At 39.3% G+C, this 20,249-nt stretch overlaps 1 protein-coding gene across 1 annotated transcript; it reads left to right on the top strand.

The window, feature by feature from the left end:
- Window positions 1-373: 373 nt before the first annotated feature.
- LOC6645115 (zinc finger protein 1) lies at window positions 374-15,008 on the top strand (the record flags this gene model as incomplete). Its single annotated transcript, XM_047011742.1, has 2 exons — window positions 374-426; window positions 12,393-15,008. A coding segment is annotated over exon 2 (2,490 nt), but the record flags the coding sequence as incomplete, so codon positions are not given.
- Between the last annotated feature and the right edge of the window lie 5,241 nt (window positions 15,009-20,249).

Genomic DNA, 20,249 nt, shown 5'->3' on the forward strand with positions numbered 1-20,249 from the left:
CACTTCAATCAATCAATGTCCAAAAGAGAGAGAGAGAGCGAAATGGAGAAATTTTTAAGCCTACAATTCAAAAATTTGCTCAATTTTTAGATATTTATATTCGTATGTGTTTTAAATTTTTAGCAAGTTATAAATATTTATTTATGCTAGCAACATTCTCTAGCTTATTTTTTTGATTAATGATTGCTCCGATTCGATTTCGTTGAGTCGACTATAATTACCACAGCAATTAGCAGTTTTTTGAACAAACTTTGACTTCCATTTAACAATTTGTCATTCAAAAAGAAACATTAACAGAATGTTTAAATTTTCCAATAATATTGCGTTTATTAATTTATGTGTGTTTTTCTCCCTCTTCTCTCTTTACAGAACATGCCAGTATCCGAGAATTTTTAGAGAGACCCACAAAGTCTAACTCTAAATCAGGTAAGTCTTATTTGAGCGGCAGCTGCTTTTTTTTTTTTTTTTTGGTTTTTTTGTCGACAATGACAACCCTGGCCTGGCCTGGCTTGGCTTGGCTTGGCTCGGCTTGGTTTGACTTGGCCAATGCCGGCTCACGCACTCTCAACCACCACAAAAACAACAACAACAACAACAACTACAAGCTTTGCAACCTTCACCAATAACAAAAAACAAAACAAAAAATACACACACAAAAATGTAAAAAAAAATAACCAACAAGAGTTTAAAAAAAAAACTAAAATAAAGCTGAAACGCATTTTGAATTTAATGCGTGAGATGTTGATTGTTGGCAGCAAGAGTACTGGAGGAGGAAAAGGGGCAGGTAGGAGGAGGCGGGGCAATGAGGAGGGATCGATCTTGTGCGCCTGTCCAGCTTGCAGCATTCAAGTGTCGTCTTGTTGTTTCGCTTGAATTTTTCGACTCGAATCTCTTCAAGAGGTGAATGGATGAATTAGCGATGGCATTAAACTCACGACAGACCGCCCCATTTTGGCCAAAAGAATCTGAGTTAAACATGGCTTAGATTCGATCAATGCCATCTCTAAGATCTCTGACTGCCTGGGCGATCATGGTCAAGTTGCGGGAGGCTCAGAGGCTCAGAAGATCAGCAACGACCTTCCAAACTGGCCAACTGCCATTGAAACTGTAGTGAAGTTGAACATTTTAGACAGATTGCCAACTTTTGTCAACTACAAAAAAAAAAAAAACGACCAACTCCAAACTGCTGCAGCTGGACGAGATTTTTGAAGATTAATTGCTTGCGACAGTTTGCTCTGTTGCTGCTGCTGCTGCTGCTGTTGACCATATAGAATTGCCTTGCCATTGGTTGGAGAAGAGAAAAAAAATTAAATAAATTAACATGACGTCAACTACCAACTACAGCCACAAAGCTACAGCTCAATTTGGCGACCTTTTGGCGATTAAGGCCAAATGCGTTTTTTTTTTTTTTTCGTGATGGTTGGAAATTTATTTGTTCAACAAATTTCTTTTGACACGCCCCAACAAAAGCGAGTTTTTCGGGGGTCCGAATGAACGATTCGCACTTTTGGTGTCATCACATTTGTGTGTGTTTTTAATTCATTTTTTGTTTGAGTTGCTGTTGTTGTTGTTGTTGTTGCCGCGTTTTTATTCATAAGCGCCTCAACATGAAATACAGCTTAATTAACAGAAAGAAAAACAATCTGAAGCGCACTCTGTGGCGATTCATTCATTCATTTTCGGATGCCATTCCATTCCATTCCATTCAGAGTTCGAGTTCGAGTCAGAGACTTTGGCAACAAGTGTTATTTATGTTGACAAATTTATCACAATATTGTTTCACATAATTGGCCAAACAAAACGGTTCAGGTGACGGTGAGTTGTTTTTGGTTTTTTTTTTTATCTTTTTTCAAGAACGAACGGTAAATACTACTCGTTTTTATCCAACCAACCAACCATCCATCCATCCATCCATCTATCTATCCATCGACAATTCGAACCAATAAACAAACGAATCAAATTACAAACAAAACAAAAAAAAAAAAAACCGAATGAAATGAAATCAAATTAACACCTGGGCAACCTGGCCAACCAACAGACCATTCGACCATTCGACCAATCGACCAATCGATTCTCCCCCTCCCTGTTGGCCTTTTGCTGCTCCGCGGGGTGATCGATCAACACAAGAGTCCAAAAGTGTTGCATAAATTAAGCATAATTGTATGTGTTCTTTTTTTTGGAGTTTGGAAATTAGCATATCAAATACAACATAATTGCGCGATAATCGCTCAAAAAAGATTTAACAATGAAATCATCTTGAAAAGATTATTGATTATAAGCCAAGAGGAGAATGGGCAAAGGGGGGGAAAAGGATACTTTTCTAGTATGTTTTTCCGAGTCGAGGGTGGCAGGTCGCGCAGGATGACGTGTCTAGGGAGATGGGTTGGGGGGAGTTGTTTAATGCAAAGTGACAGCAACGGCTTGTAGGCAATCAAAATGCAAGGCAAAAACACGCGTTCCAGATCCAACTTCAAGCTAAAGAAACAGGCAAAAGCAAAAGCAACAACAGCAACAGCAACCAGCTGGCAGTAACTGGCAAATTGAAAGAACTTGTTGCCAGTCAGCCAGTAAGTCCATTCCGGGGCAAAAGGAAAAATAAAAAAAATTGAATGCTTTTTGCACTTGCTTTTGCTTCTCTGCGGTTTGCTGTTTGCCTCTACTTTACTTGTTTTTTTTTTTTTTTTTGCTTTTTTGGTGGTTACAACTATTGATTACATGGCAGGCACGCAGGGTTCACATTTCCCTGATGTGATGTGTGGATGCGGGTGAATATCGAAATCGGAATGAGGTTGGGGCAACAGGAGGCAAGTCTGAAGGCACTCGGAGTCTGTAATTAATGCGGGAGCTTGGGCTCTGACATTTTTCAGAAATTTATTGCACCAAGGTGGATTTATAGTCGGCGACATTTTGATAGTTTTGCCCCCTTGTGGTTAAACTGGAGCCCAAGTATCCACATCGATCGATCGTTCGTTCGATCGATCTGTTGCTGTTGTTGCTGTCTGGGAATGGGAAGAGCAACAGCAACAGCAACAACACCAACACCAACAACAACAACAACAACTAGTACCCTTAATGCTCATCATGTGCGCGCGCGCATATATAATTTGGCTACCCGATAATGATCGGCCTTTGGCATAATAAATTTTACAGAAATGCCGCAAAACGTTTCAGTACAAAAAAAAAAGAATAACAAATTCAAAAAAAAAAAGCGAAAAACGACTTTCGGCTGCTACCCCCAAAAAAAAAACCAAAACGGAGCATTTCTCTGTTGTTGCTTGCTGTGTGTATATATCTTCTTCAGTCAATCTATATTAATTTTTATATAGCCCTCAGATGATCATTGTATGATCATAATGACGAACAAGAAGAAGAAGAAGAAGCAGTCACGCTGCACTTTCATAAATGCCTAAAAGACAACACACACAAAATTTCACCTGCTTTCACAAAGTTGATTAAAAATAAATATGCAGCGACGTCGTCGTCCTCAGCAATTCTGAAGGCAAAAGCGAAGGTTTTTTTTTTTTCCTTCTTTCGATAATTCCGTTCTGATAATGTGACGGACAGGCAATGCCTGGTTTTTGCTGGTGCTGTTGGTGCTGTTAGGTGGTGGAGAGTGCACCGCTTCTTGACCCAGATGAGCAGCGGCAAAATGCGTGAGTGTTGAGCCAAAAATCGTTTAAGGCTAATTGCAAAAGATCGCATCATGTTTGATGAACCAAAAATGAAACCCCAAAACAGCAACATCTCATTGAGAAAGTGAGAGAGAGAGAGAGAGAGACAGAGAGAGAGAGAGTGATAGCGGGGGTTAGGTGGGTAGGGGATGCCCGGGGTGGTCCATATAGTAGGTGGACGAGATTGCCTTTTGGCGCTGACCCAAAACCTTTTACCGAAATCAAAGACGAACACAGCTAAAACAAATGATGATTGCTGGCCCCTAAAGGTTAAAAATTAAATAAATTTTTTTCTCTCTCTCTCTCTCTGTGTGTGTGTGTGTGTGTGTGTGTGTGTTGGTCGAGAAGGTTTTTGTAGTCTAGCCAAAATGGCAGGCGGTATGTCTATGGCCAACCATTCATTTGTGGCCATATATAATTAGCATGAAATGAGTAGGGATTTTTAAGTTAAATATTTCAAGAGTTTTGCTTGTGGCGCTTTTTGTGCCCTCCCTACCCTCCCTACCCTCCCTCCCCCCTCCCCTCACCTTCCTCACTCTTTTGCCTTACCATTTGCATCGTTTGTTGTATATGTTAATTTTTTGACGCTTAAGCAATTAGGCAGCAAATCGTGTGGCTAATTATGATAAACATTTGAGAAACCAACCAAAAACCAGAGGGCCGGGGCTAACTTCGACCGCGTCAAAGTTTGTATACCCTTGCAACTTTTTTGGTAAGTTCTCCCTTACCTATAGCCTTCAAAGTGGAAAAACGTTTAAGCTAAAAGGGCTAATGTGTCCGAAAGAACGGCCTACAATCTTAGTTTTTCTTCTGCATAGGAAATAACGAAGATATTGATCAAAGTCACTGTTTTCCACCGATCGTTCCTATGGGAGCTATATGATACAGCTACCCGATCCTTATCAAATTTGGCACAGTCATTAACAGATATATTAAACTAACAAATGTTTAATTTGAAAGCAATCGCGTCAAAAGTAACGAAGTTATTGACAAAAGTCACTGTTTTCGAAAGATCGTTCCTATGGGAGCTATATGATATAGTCGCCCGATCTTAATCAAATTTGGCACAGTCATTAATAGTTATGCTAAACTGAGAAATATAAATTTTTATGACAATTGCTTCAAAAGTAACGAAGTAATTGACAAAAGTCACTGTTTTCGAAAGATCGTTCCTATGGGAGCTATATGATATAGTCACCCGATCTTGATCAAATTTGGCATAGTCGTTTATATGTGTAATTAACTTAACAATATTAAATTTCACGACAATAGCTCAGAAAATAACGAAGTTATTAAGAAAAGTCACTGTTCGTGACTTTGCCATTTGTATGGCAGCTATATGATATAGTGATCCGATCCGGCTGATTCCGAGATATACAACGCCTGCAGTATATACAAGCCTACATGCAAAATTTCAGCTCTGTAGCTCTTACGGTCTAGGAGGAGTTTGCGTTGATCCAGACGGACGGACGGACGGACGGACGGACGGACGGACGGACGGACGGACGGACGGACATGGCTATTTGAACTCGTCTCGTCGTGCTGATCAAGAATATATATACTTTATATGGTCGGAGATGCTTCCTTCTATGCGTTGCACACTTCTGACCAAAATTAATATACCCTTTTTGCAAGGGTATAAAAAGAAAAAGAAACAAAAAAAAAACACTAGAAAAGAAAGATACCAACAGCGAAAAAAAAATAAAGAAAAAAAAACATAAATGTTCAAAAATGGACAAACAGGAAGTGTTGGTTAGTTAGTTGTTTGGTTTTTTTTCCCCCGTCCCCTCTGCCATTTTTGTCTTCTTTTCTTTTTTTTTTTTAATATTAATGATGCAAATATCTGATACATTTCGTCTAGTTTTTTAGCACCTTTTCAATTTCGATCGACAAAAGCCTTTAAAATGGCCAGTTACAAAAAACAAAACCAGTTTATGGTATCTTTTGCTACTCCTTTTTGTTTTGTTCGTTGCCGTGGCCCATTTCATGCCCATTTGGGCAACAGGCAGGCGCCTGACCAGGCCGATAAGGCGGCAATGGTTTAATTTAGCTGCAACAGCAGCAGCAGCAGAAGCGGCAGCAGATGACGACAGGATCGTTGCAACAACAGCAACAAAAAAAAAAGAAGAAGTAGCAGCATAAAACAAATGTGTCTGTATATAGCAACTAAATTGACTTTGATCACGCGATCCCCCTTGGCCCAGGCAAAGGCGCGGTCGGCCTCAAACGGAAGTATGCTAAGCAACTTGTTGCTGCCCCAGTCAATGCAGCAGCAACAACAGCAACAGAGGCAGAGGCAGCTGAAGGTGTATATTGCAAAAATAATTACATTTGATTGTAAAAGGCCACAGCTAGAGAGGCTCTCTGACTCTCTAGCTAGCCTAGCTTGGACTTGGACTCGGCCCAAAGAAAAATGTGCAACATGATTGCAGTTTACAGCCCCGGCAGCAGCAGCAGCAGCAGCAGCAGCAACAGTAGAAGCTAACAACAACAACAAAAACCAACAGATAAAATGCATTTACAATTGAATTTGAATGTAATTTTATTTAAGTTGCGGTCAGCCAGGGGGCGCATGTGTGTGTGTATGTGTGTGGAAGTGAATAAGTGTTGCTGCTGCTGTTGCTGTTGCTCCTTGCACGGCAGCAACAATTGGCCAAGTGGCAGGAAATTGCCATTATCTGGCATTATCCACTTGGTCCGACAGTAGCAAAATAGCCAACATAGTTTGGGGCGTAGGTTGTTGCTTTTGTTGGTCACAACGTCAATCTGAAGATCAGAGGTTTCAATGACTTCTCTCTATCTCTCTCTCGTAATTAATGATTTTTGAACTCACTTATTAGTGTGTGTCTGTGTTTCTGTGTGTGTGTGTGTAGCAGTAGTCTTAGTAGTAGCAACTACAACAATTAGCATATCGTTAACTTGAACAATATTGACGTCAAATTTTGTTCAAAACTTAATCACATTCAATAAATTACAGTGATCAGTTTAATTGCATTGCGCCAGCAATTGCAACGAGCCACAAATGAGACTGGAATACAAAGTCGAAATGCATAAAAGAAAGATGAATGTTGAGGGAGTTGGAAATTAATTAACAACAGCAGCAACATGTTGCTTGTTATCATTGGCTGGCAACTGTTGTAGGCGTACCTCTATCCATCTATCTATCTATATCTATATAGATATATGTGAGTAATTCACTTTGTTCTTCTCATTCCACTTTTGCTGTGTGTGTGTGTGCCATTTTAATGTAAATGGAGTTTTATTTTATTAGCCATATTTCTGCCTTGTCATGCTTTGTTTGCTTTTGCTGCTGCTGTCGCCGCTGTTTGCTGCTGTTGTCTTTGCACTTGTGATTGAAGTTGTTGTTCCTCCATTATCAATGCATATCACGTTGACTCGGCTCCTGAAATATGGCTTAAATGGCGTCTGAGAGACACAAAGAGTGTGAGGAGGGGAGGGGAGGGGATTAATATGGCTGACCAAAATGTAAGCCAACAATTTTTGTTTAAATAGCAAAGAGTCTCCAACATAACTCAAAGCAAATCCAGTCAGGAGACATACAGACAGAGATAGAGAGATACATTGACAGAGCAGAGAAAGAGTGAGAGTGAGAGGGAGAGAGAGAGACAGATACAGTGGCAGAGAGAGAGAGAGAGAGAGAGACAAATTGTTTACATTTTAATTTCTGCAATTTTTGTTTGGTTAACGCCATGGCACGGGGCTTATCGCCCGCCTGGCGACATCATACAGGAAGAGGTAAGAGTGGGGAGAGTGGGGGGGGAGGTGCAGGGTTGGTTGCGGGGTCTAAAAACTTCATCAAGTTTTGTGTGTAACAAGCGTGACAAATGCTAAGCAAATACAAATGGAAATGTCTGCCTAATGGCAACTCCATTTGAGTCAATTAAGTGAGGAAAAATGAAAGAAAAAAAAGTGTCGAATTGGTAAAAGTTTTGTATTAAACAAAATTACAATAATTAATGGGAATAGAGGTAAATTTTTAAATTGCTTATCTTTACACGTTCTGACTACGTTCTACCTTTGCCCCCCCAACCTCCCCCACCCTCTTCTTCTCTTGCTCTTTGTCTCTTTTTCTTTTTGTCATTTGCATTGTTTTATTTGGTGTTAAATTTGTTGTCATTTAATTATGCTGCAAAAACAAAAAATAGCCCAAGAGAACACAGAACGCGGGGGCTAAGTTGGCTGGGGAGGAGAGGGGGCAAATAGTGGGGCTTAAAAGCGGCAAAGTGACAATGAATCATATTTCCCTGGCATTGCACATTTTCAGTTGCAATTTTCTGTGGCCAGTTCAACAATGAAACAAAATCCAAAGTTAGCAAAATGCAAAAAAAAAAAAAAAACAAAAAAGAAAATCCAAGCAAACGATGCAGTTTTCTTTTCTTTTGTTCTGCCTTTTATTTTGCTTCGTTTTGTTGTTGTTTTTGTTTTTTGTCGAGCGCCATTTCCTCGTTTATTGTTTAATGTAATTAAGCATTCGCACTTAGCATTTTCGCATTTTAGCTTATTTTTTTTCGCACTTGTGTATCTCAACGTTTTGTTTTATTTTCGCTACTCTTTTTTTTTTTTTTTTTTTTTGGTTTTTACAGATCATTTTCTTTGTGTATTATTATTATTAAATGGAATGGCGTTCCAGATTTTTATTCGAGAGCCAAACATTTGCTTACAAGCATGTTTTGCTGTCTGCCATTCGAGACGTCTCAACTTTTGGCCCGAAATGGTCAGGCGCCATATGTTTTTACTTTTCCACCCTGAAGGTTTTTAGAAAAAAAAATGTTTATAATAACCAAAACTTGGAATAGACATTGTTATTACATGAACCTTGAATGAAAGTTCCTACCAAGACTTTATTTCATTTTCAATTTTAAGATGCAAAGTTAATTTTTGGTGCTAATCCAAATTTGTGGTCTAAAAAATTCTACATATTTTGCGGCGGTGAAATTTATTCTTTTTCAAGATTTAAAATCATTTGCGAATATTTTGCACTATTTCTAAAAAAAATAATACTTACTTTTGAATTAAAATGTTGATTTTTAAAGCCCTAAATACGGCACAAGGAAATAAAAGTAAGGGGAAAACAGTAATTCATCTTAAAAGTTTGTATAGTTACCTTTAATTTAAATAGTATCAAATTAAATACAGAATTTTCAAAAACATACAAAATTTACTCTTGAAAAGTGGTCCAAGATGGATTAGTTTGAAAGTATTGAAATATAAATAACTTTATTATTTTCAAGAGTAAATACAGTTTTAACACTTGTTTCAAGTAATTCAATAAGTAATTAAAAGAAATTATGATCCTATTTCAAATATATTTTTCATATATGAAAAAAACCTGTAAGTTTATGGTTTTTGGTGACAAATCTTGAAGAAATTAAGATTTAATTTTACAATAAAAAAATCGAACTTAAAATAGCGATTCAATCGGTCATATTAACAAAAGATTTTTATTTAGACCTAATCCAAGGTATTTTAATGTTTTGTTAGTCACTCCATTCCTTCAAATTAGAAACCGAAATTATATAAAGTATAAAATATAAACTTTGCCATTTTACAAATCCGGTTATAACAACTCCGCTTATAACGTCCGTCCGGTTATAGCGACTACAGTTCTATGAGTGATTGGTTGGTCCCAATACAAACTTATATGTCCCTTACCTTACGGTCCCTTGAGCGTCGTTATAACCGGATTCTACTGTATGTGTAATTGATTTTATTATGGAACAAAATTTACTTTGCTTTCGTTAGAGATATTTAGAATGTATGAAACTTGAAAATTTACTCAAACCTATTCAGTTGAGCCGGACTGTATTATTTCTTCCAATTTCTGATGTTTTGAAATTTTTTAGAAACTGAAAGCGTTTTTTATAGTTCGCTTGTTAAACTGATAATTATTGAGATCATAAATAAAATATATGCAACTTTCGTTGGATAATTTGGTTGGCGCGTTGAGAAATTAACACTTCATTTAGCCATAATTTGCAGACCATTGTCAAATTGCTACTCCTTCGACTCCTCCCACGTCGAGCGGCGGCCCATTTATGTAATTTATTTTCTTCGCTTTGTTCTTTATTTCGGTCGAACGTTTTTTTATATGTATGTATGTATGTGTGTGTGTGTGTGCAATAATATTTTTAGTCTGCAATAAATCACCAATCTCGACTCGACAATTCTTCTTCTCCTTGTGGCCCCTCTTCCGCTCCTCCCGTCTGTTATCCTTCCGCCTTCGCGTGCTAACAAGCAGAACCTTGGGCCAGAAGTCTCAGGCGTCGTCGCGTGAAAAATTTATGTTTTTTTTCCACCATTTTTTTTTTTTAATATTTTTATTTTCATATTTTTTGTCGTTGTTTTTTTTTTTGTTTTTTTCGGGGGGAGAAATAAGTTTTTCGCATAGTTGTCAGCACTGCGTTGTTTAATTACCCTAATTAAGAATATTAATTGCTGTTCTTTATACGTTGCCCCCTTCTGCCTCACCTCCTCCCACTCGGGGGTTTTTTGTACATTCATTTCATTTTGTTTTTTGTTGCTTTTAAATAGAATATGAATTATGTTATGAGGTGAAAAGAAAAAGTTTTGTGTTTTTCCATTTAAGTTGAAAATCGAAAAAGTTTAAAGCAAAGTCATGGAGTCAGAGAGTTCGAGTCATAGGACAAAGGACACGCACTCCATTAAAAACCGAGAGAGAGAGAAAGAGAGAGAGAGAGATATAGAGGCGACAGGACATACAATAACAATAACAAACCACTAACTGGCACGGCTAGGAGGAGTAGGAGGAGTGGAGAGTAGATAGGACACAGGTGTCCATGTCGTTGGGCCATCAACACCTCCTTCTTCCTTGCCTTGCCATTCCTTTTTCTTTTTCTGGTTGTTTTTTCGCATTTATTTTTTTTGCCTTTACCGAGTCCAGCTCTTTTCATTTTCTCAACACGTAAAGCAAACACGTGACCGTTAAGGACATGGACACAGTGGCCAATCCTCGCCCTCATTCCCCACCACCCCCCTCTGACTCAGTGTCCACCTTCATGCAGTGTTGTAGGCGCAAATTGCAAACAGAAGGACAACGACAACAACAAGGACGTAACCCCTGGCCATAAACTGACGGCTTATGGCAGACAACAGACAAAAGCTGCTCCAATGCTCCACCACTTGCTCCTCCTCCAGCTGCTGCCGCTGCTGCTGCTGCTGCTACTCCCGTTCAGAGTTAAGTGAAGCGTGCGGCATACAAGTTTGCCTCCACCTTCCGCACTTCAGCTCCAGCTCCTGTCTTACTTCTTTGACTCACCCTCGTGGTGTGCGTGTGTGCACAATATTCATATATCACAAGGATAAGCGCAATGCAGCAAACGTCCTTCCAGACGTGCTGTCGTCCTTTCCTGGGCTTTGCCAACACTGCCGTTGCCACTGCCCGTACCCGTGCCCGTGCCCGTGCCTGTGCCTGGGCCTCGGTCTGAGCCTGTGCCTGTGCCACTGACGCCGCCCGCCATCGCTTCTGCTGAAACACTTACTGAAGTTGAGTTGAGTTTTTGTGGCACGAAACTTGCACTTCATTCTCTCACATCCTCACCATCTGCCATGGTCCTTTGGCTTGTCCTGTTCTGATCCGCGCCATGTGTGTTTGTGTGTGGTAACTTTTAATTATTTGCGAATGTTGGCGCCAGACGACGACAACGAGAACGACAACGACAACGATGACTCTAAATCCAAATCCAACTTTGTCCCCTTCATTGATTTGCTGACCAAAAAGTTTAGAGGGATAGGGCAAGATATGTACGTACAAACATATAGAGATGAGTTTTTGGGCGATGGTCAAGGCAAAGTCATAAACTTGAGCGCGCCATAAAATCTGCTGGCAGCGCAATAAAAATTCCACAGCGGGAGATGCGCAACGGATTCGGATTTGGAGTTGGAGTTCCACATGGTTGGCGTACATACGCCTATGTATGTATGTATGTATATATGTATGTGCATGTGTGTGTGTGTGGACATAGCGCCAGGGCGTGACCAGGAACAAAACGCATAAAACTAACGCAGCGTAAATGTCCATAGTATCTTTTTTTCTTTCATTATCGTCATCCTCATCATCATCATCATCATCATAATTTGGTACTTTAGTTGGCTGCCAAAAAATAAGAAATTCATTTTTGTTCCTTACTTTTTTGCAATTGCTTTGGAATTCACAACAATTTCAAATGTTTGTGCAACCCTAGTGATAAAAACTGTCAAAAATATCACGGTTTAAGCTTTAACGTGTGGGCGACCCTGACACCGCTAATATGCACGATCTGGCAACTCCATACACATGCGTCGGTTGAAGCGAGATAACTATACATACGTTTGCAGTCAGGTGGAATTCTTTCCTTTTCCGCTTTGGCATCGCAGCAGAGAAGTTCGAAGAAATTTAGAAGAATTAGAAAAAAAAATAAGTAAAAATTGTTCCAAGTTGGATTCAGTTAAACAAAAAATAACCTAGAAACATACTAATAATTAACAAAAACTAATACCAAATTATATAGTTGATAATATTAATTAAAATGGTAAAAAGAAAAGCTCTAATAATTTTCTGTGTGTGTGTGTTGGTGTGTTGTGTGTGTGAAGTAGATGTGAAGCCAAGCCAGGCCAAGCCATTTTTTTCTTATTGCCTTTCTTTTTTTCATCTTTTATCTCTTTTCATCATTGAATATTTTGTATTTTTGTTCTATTCCATAGGAGTCGCAGGGATCTCATCAGCGCATTCGCAAGTCCTTTAGCCCAAGGAAAGCTTCAAGTCAATTGTCGACTTTGGTGCAGAAGAAGATTTGGACAGGCAACAACAATAAAAAAAAAGTTGACCTAATGACGATGGCAGAAGGCACCGACCCCATGGGGCATCATCATCACGCCGCCGGCTCGCACAATCCCCATCACCATCATCATCATCATCACTCGCATTCGCATCCCCCGCACCATCCACATTCGCATCATCATCACCATCATCCACATCCTCATGGCCATCCCCATGCTCACGGTCATCCACCGCCGCCCGCGCCGCATCCTCATCCCCATCCACATCCACATCCACAATTTCAACCGGCTGGTGTGGCGGCTGTCTATGGTGGACCACCATCGTATGGGCAATTGCAGTATCCTCATCCATCGCATGGTTTGCCGCAGCATTTGCCCAGTTTGGCATTGAGTTTGCATCAGCAGGCGACGGCGGCAGCAGCAGCAGCGGCAGCGGTTGCTAGTAACAACAACAATAACAACAACAACCAGCCCTATGTGACCACTAACAACAACAACAACAACAACATTATGCCATGGAAGCAGCGCAAACGCAAACGTCTCTCAGCGGTTCTCGACAAGTTGCAACACAATAATAATAACAACAACAACAACAACAATAATAACAACAACAACAACAATAATAATAACACTAATAACAACAATAATATCAACAACATGGTGCATGAGGGGGATGAGGAGGAGGAGGGGGAGGATCAACAAGAGGCAAACGACGAGGCAGATGAAAGCAACTGTAAAATCGAGCCCATGGATATGGATGAGGATATGGACAAGCAGCGAATGAACGCAGCTGATGCGGAGGATGATGATGAAGAGGACGAGCAACAACAACAACAACTGCAGCAGCAGCAGCAGGAGGCTAAATTCATTAAAAGCGAACAACAGGCAGCTAGCGAGGATGATGATGAACAAACTGAGAATATATCTGGCGAGGATATGGATCACTCGCTAAGCGACAACGATCCAGATGCGGATCACGATCCGGATCAGGATAGTCCACGCATTAGCATGAGCCCATTGCAATTGGCGGGTGTCACACCCAACATGATGGACCCATCTCAGTTGGCCAAAGAGAATCCTTTGCATGTGGACATCAAAACCGAGATGCCCAGCCCATATGATCGCTACTTTCCCATACCTTCGCCCTTGTTTGGTTATTATCTGCATACCAAATACTTAAACGAAGTATTCCGACGTCGCCATGATCTCTATCCATCGCCCTTGCAGCATACACCCTCGTCGATTGCCTCATCCTCGGAGACGGAAACATCGCCCAATGGTGGTAACCTCTCGATTGAGCAGCAGCAGCAGCAAAGGAAGGCAATTAGTCAGGCGCTGCCGCCGGCTCTGTTGGCCAATGCCTCGCCACCGCCATCGTTGCCATCGCCGCCGCGCAGTGAGTCCTCGGTGAGCCAGCGTCGCTCCAGTCCCAAGACGAAGCAAGCGGCCAGCGGCAAGAAGGAGAAACAAAAGCAGGATAAACCCATGCCGCCGCCCCAAGATCGCCCACTCGACTTGTCGTGTGTGCGCGGCGGCGAATTGGATCCCAAAAAGTACAAATCCTCCTCATACGCAACATCCGGATCACCACCCCTTGGAGTGGCGGCTCATCACAATCATCGCCACGCGCTGATGCCGCCGCCGGTGGCCGGATCGATGAGTGCCGCCAGCAGTTTGGAGAGCATGAATGCCTTGTCGCCCGCCTCGAGCACACACTCCAGCACATCGCTCACGAATGCCACGAATCCAAATGCCAGCATCACGCCCATATCCAGTCAAGCGGCTGTGCCGCCACCACCGACTCCATCGGCCTATGCCAATGTGATGTCAGCGGCAGCTGCCCATGCAGCAGCAGCGGCGGCGGCAGCAGCCGCCATGATTAAGATGGAAATGCCCCTGCATCCGCTGCATCATTCGCATCATCTGCATCACCAGCAGCAGCACCATCCTCATCACCAGCATCAGCATGTGCCCACCACCACGGTGGGTGTGCCTGTGATCAAGGGGGATGTGGCCTCTCCTACCACCAAGGAAACAGTGGCCTGGCGCTACAATTTGGACGTGTCGCCGGTGGTGGAGGAAATGCCGCCTGGCTCGGATGTGGCCTACGTGTGTCCCACTTGCGGACAAATGTTCTCCTTGCATGATCGCCTGGCCAAGCACATGGCTTCACGTCACAAGTCGCGCAATCCCGCCAATGACATAGCCAAAGCGTATTCGTGCGATGTCTGCCATCGCTCCTTTGCCCGCTCCGACATGCTGACCCGGCATATGCGTCTCCACACTGGCGTCAAGCCCTACACCTGCAAGGTGTGCGGTCAGGTCTTCTCGCGCTCCGATCACTTGTCCACCCACCAGCGCACCCATACAGGTGAGAAGCCCTACAAGTGTCCGCAGTGTCCTTATGCGGCATGTCGCCGGGATATGATCACCAGGCACATGCGCACTCACACCCGCTACGAATCCCGTGGCGGTGGCGGCGGAGGCGGTGGTGGCCGTGAAAATCGTGGCAGTGGAGCTAGAGGAGGAGGAGGAGGTGGCGGCGGTGGTGGTGGTGGTGGTGGTGGTTTGGGTGGTGGCGATGAGGGCAAATCACCGCCATTGCCACCATTGTTGGATATGAAAATGAATTTGCCACTTCAAATGAATCCAATGAATCCATTGAATATGCTGCCCGAGGAGCTGTTGCAGAAGTCACCCTCGTCGGCCAATCATCTGTCGGTGGTGGGCGGAGGACATTTGGGCGGACCCATGCCCATTGTGGTAAAAACGGAGAGTGCTTAACGGTATCTCCACTACGCGGCCGCAGCGAGGCAGTTTATGACATTTTAGTTTTAGTCAAAATTAGTCGATTACAAGGATTTTTTTTTTTTTTTTTTTTTTTGTATTAGAAAGGAATAGAACGATAGTGTAAATGAGATAGAAAACAACACAATGAGAATTAAAAGAGCAGCAACAACAACAACAACAACACGAAGTGAATGAAGAAAAATGAGACAAAAAACAGAATACCGGAAATCTCTGCGAAGACTGAGAACCTAATTACTACCTAAAACAAAAGCGTTAAAAATTAATATATATAGGTTTATAATATTATACTAATTTTTACCCAAAATCCATAAACACAAACACACATAGACAGAGAAAGAAATAGCGAGACATAGAGAGAGAGAGAGCAAGAGAGAGAGAGAGATAGCAAACGATTTATATAGAAGTATGTTAACTCAAACCACCCAACGTATTAGCACTTAATTTAGTTTATAACCTTTTTAGTTTCTAGATATCTAATAGATATATATATGCATATATTGTATATCGATTTTCGATTGCAAGTCGTCGTGTGTTGTAGAGCAACAAAATTTTTTGATCGATTAATCGATCGATCAATTGATTGATTGATGGATACAGCTAGCAATTCCATGTTCCACAAATTTAGTTTATATATATATATATAGAACACAAAAGTCGGATCTAACAAAATCCGACAGCATTTGTCAACAAACATTTTGAAATTATTTAGCTAGGCCATCGAAACGAACGAAAAACGAACAAAAAAAAACAGAAACAGAAACAGATAACAAATGATAACAGAATTGTCTTAATTTATTTTGTAATTTTACCAATATAATTTATTTAATTTACTTTACACACAAATATAAATATTTAGCAGATAGCATGTAACTTTTATATACAACAAAATTGTATTAACTTAATTCTAGTTCATTAATTTTTCCTTCCTTATCCCACTATATACCACTATATATACTATTATCCTTCATTTCCACACACTGACCGAAAAAACAACAACAACAAAAAGACATAACAATGAAAGAGAGAGAGAGAGAGAGTGTGAGAAAAAGAGAAGAACATAAAGAATTCTCCCTAGGGCACAAATTAAACCCCAATCGAAAACATTTCCACAATTTTCCACAAAATTTAAATTGTAACCATAAAAATATTGTTACACACAAAATATTATTATTACTATGTTTATTAACATTATTATGATGAAATTAAATCAATTATTTCTTCTGTTTTTTTCTTCTTTTAACCTTATTTCATTTCTTTTTTTCGAATACTCGTTTCGTTTTTATTATTATGATTATTATTTATTTAATTTTATTTTTGCGTTTTCAATTTCTTACTTATTATTTTGTTTAACAAAAGAATACTGTTTCAATTTATTCATGAAATGAAATAAAAACCTTTTACGTTTTCACCCCTTTAACACTTCCCCCCTTCCCCTACCCCGCCGCCCCCTAGACAAGGGCACTTCCAGTTTGCTCCACCATTTGAGAAATGTTTGTTTAATTTTTTTTGGAGATATTTGCGGTTAAAGTTGAAGTTTTTCGTTATTTATTATCACAAAAAGAAAAGAAAAAACACAAAATACAACAAAAAAAATTATTATCGTAAAGCCTATTAAATATTATTAGTTTATTAGCTGTAATTTAGGATTTATTGTTAGATTTAATTAAATTATTATAATTATTTTTTTTTTTTTTGGTTTATATCATTGATTTTTTTTTGTATTGTTTTTAAGAAATAATTTATGTAATAGTTGGTTATGATTAGTTGTTAGTATAAAACACACACAAATAAAACAAATGAAAAAAAAGACAACAACAAATACAACAGAAAAAGAAAAAAACAATGGAAATACAAAACAACAAATTGTTTAAACAAATATTGAGTTCTTTTTATTTTGATCATTTATTTTTCTATTTCAGTTTGGTTCATTTTTGGTTTTTCAGTTTTCTTTTCCATTTTTTTTTTTTTCAATCTAACCGAATTTGGATCGGAAAATGGCTTACAAGCTTTTAGGCAATTGAAATTTGCTTACAATTCAGTCAGCAGCCGACACGAAATGGCACTAAGGCACGCAGCACTCCAGGAGTAGGAGTGGGAGTGGGAGTGGGAGTGGGTGTAGTTTTTAGCAAAGTTTTCCCACGCTTTTGGTGTCGGGGGTGGACCCAAGAGAACGAACCCGGACAAGACCCGGCCACAAGTCGACAACATGAAAATTTCTTTGGGGATCTTTAATGGCCAGACGACACGAAGGACCGAGCCAGATGGCATAGACTGTGTGTGGTGGGTGTGGTGGATGCGGGGGCGGTAAAAATTACCTCCTCCTTCTTTGAAGCTTGTTCTTGGGGCTCTTCTGGGATTGCTGCAATGCAGTTACCGGCTAATGTTTGACCTTGTTTTATACAATGACTAAATTAATTCCTTAATAAGTGCAAGTGGTGGTGGGGTAGTGTGGGGGACGGCGTGGGGTGGTGAAAAATGAAAACACGAACCGCACCGAACCAGCTGCAAAGTTGCACCAACTGGTGGCACAGTTTGAACTTTTGAGGCGACTGCCACATGCTACTCCTCACCACCTACTGCTGCTGCTGCTGCTGCTGCTGCATAATTAAGCAATGAGAATGCTTTTGGTGGCAACTTTAATTGACAGACTTTGGTTTGGTGTTGGAGTTGTTGCTGTTGCTGTTGTTGTTGTTGTTGCAGTTGCTGTCTGCTGTTTGGGGGCTCATAAATCAGGGTAAAGCGAGAGTGGCCTATGTGTTTGTATGTTGCATGTGGCACCACTTTATCACCACAAAGCAAAGGAGTTGGGTGCATTACCAGAGAACTACAAGCAGAACCTAGGTCTATACTCCTTTCCCCCCCATCACCACCCCCTCTCTCTCTCTCTCTCTAACTACCTATGGCAAATAGTCTTTTGGATGGGAAGCCGCATTGCATAATCCGCGCTGGGTCGTGCATCATTTTGGCTGCTGCTCGTTGACATTATTTGCAGCTTGCAACGGGGCAACGGATTTTTGCACGCATAAATCTCTAAACAAGCCAAGCCAGGCAAACGCGTGTCGCCATCGCCATGGCCATCGTCATCATCATCTACTCCTCTTTGTCTCCTCTCCTCTCTGTTCCCCCCCAGTTTTTCTCCGCCCTTCTCACGCAAAATTTATCGCCATCATTTGTAATTGTAGCGCGAAAATTGAGTTTGAAGTTTCGGAACTTTATTGTTTTCATCAACATAATTCTAAAGACTTGTTGTTGTTGTTGTTGTTGCTGTTGTTATCGTTACTGGTTGTTGGACCCATTCCAGCAAAAACGGAACGGAAGAACAAAATTTACGGCCACAAAAACCAAAAAAAAAAAACCATGAACAAAAAAAAAGAAAGAAAAGAAGAAGGTAAAGCCTAAGCCTGGGCCCACAATGTTAGCCAGATGAGATTGAAATGATATTTTGTATAGAGTATATATATATTCCCCTATATATTTCCGTCACACGGAAGTGCCTTACAAATGCATACAAGAAAATAAAGTGTTTGTTTTTTTTTTCACTTTTTTTTTTGCGTTTTTGATACTCCAAACAGCAGAAACTAAATAAAAATAATTATAAATAAAACTATAAGAAGGGTTAGGGAGGGGAGAAATAAAATATACATATATATATACTAGGTACATATGTATGTATATCTATGTATGTACCATAGGATATATAGATATACACACATACATACATACATATTTAATATGTCAAGAACTATTTGCATTGTAAATTGTGCGATTTTTGCCTGAAATCAATTTTTTTGACTAATCATTAAATGGATCATTCTTATATATACATAAATATATATTGATATATATATATATATACCTTAAGATTTTTCAACTTAATGCTTCTGAGAAGTTAAAACTTAGCATTAAATGCTGCTGCATCTTGAAAAAAAACCAGAAAATCTAAAAAAATATTTATTAAAAAAAAAAACAACAACTAAAAGCAAAACTAATAAAAAACAATTTAATACAATTTTTCATTCATCTTCAAAATTTTACTCAAATTGCTTTCTTAAAACTAAATAAAAAGAAAACATATAAAAAAAAACCATATTTTTATACCGCTTTTCGAATTTTTAATATAAACAAAGATAAATTGTAAATTAAAGCAATAACTTTACATATACATACATACATATATATATATATACACAAATATATATATATACATACAGACATATATATAAACATATATGTTTATATATAAAAAGACTTTTTCAAAAATCTTAGCTTACATTTTGCCTTTTAGCATCTAAGAACTTTAAATCCAAGATTTATGCAAATTATAATTATTGACACATAGTCAATATATTGAGAATATTGATATAAGAAATGATATTTTAGTTCTTAAGTTCGAGCAAAATGAATGAGAGAGAGAAATAAAAAAGAAGCAAGAAAAATCGAAAGGATAATGGAATCAGTGAGGCAACATTGTGATATTAGTTGAGAAAAGAAAATCAAGTTATCTTCCAATTGCTATTACCTATTATAATTTTTTACCCCCTCCCCTCCACCCATCACCCATCACCTACTTCTATCCTCTAAAGTAATGTCTTTGATTATGAGTAAGACTTTTTAAATATCGTTTTATGGTGCTATGAGAATGAAAAAAAAAAAACAGGAATAAAAAACCAAAAAGCCCAAATACATTTGCTTAATTCAGTTCATGTTTTCTTAGTCAAATAAATGACAATCCTTAGCGGCTCTCAAAAGCAAAAACAACAAAGTAATCAACAAAAAAGAAAAACCAAAAAAAAAAAAACAAACAAATAAAAAATAATAATAAAAAACATAAAAAGAAAGCAAACTAAAGGAAATGCAATTCAATTACTACAATTAAACTAGAATGCAACAGAAACTAAAACTTTTTAAACTCTATGCATGCAAATGAAAATACAAAACAAAAAAAAAACCAAAAAAAAAAAATCAAAAAGT

Source organism: Drosophila willistoni, assembly GCF_018902025.1.
Source record: "Drosophila willistoni isolate 14030-0811.24 chromosome XR unlocalized genomic scaffold, UCI_dwil_1.1 Seg105, whole genome shotgun sequence".
Classification (NCBI taxonomy): Eukaryota; Metazoa; Arthropoda; class Insecta; order Diptera; family Drosophilidae; genus Drosophila; species Drosophila willistoni.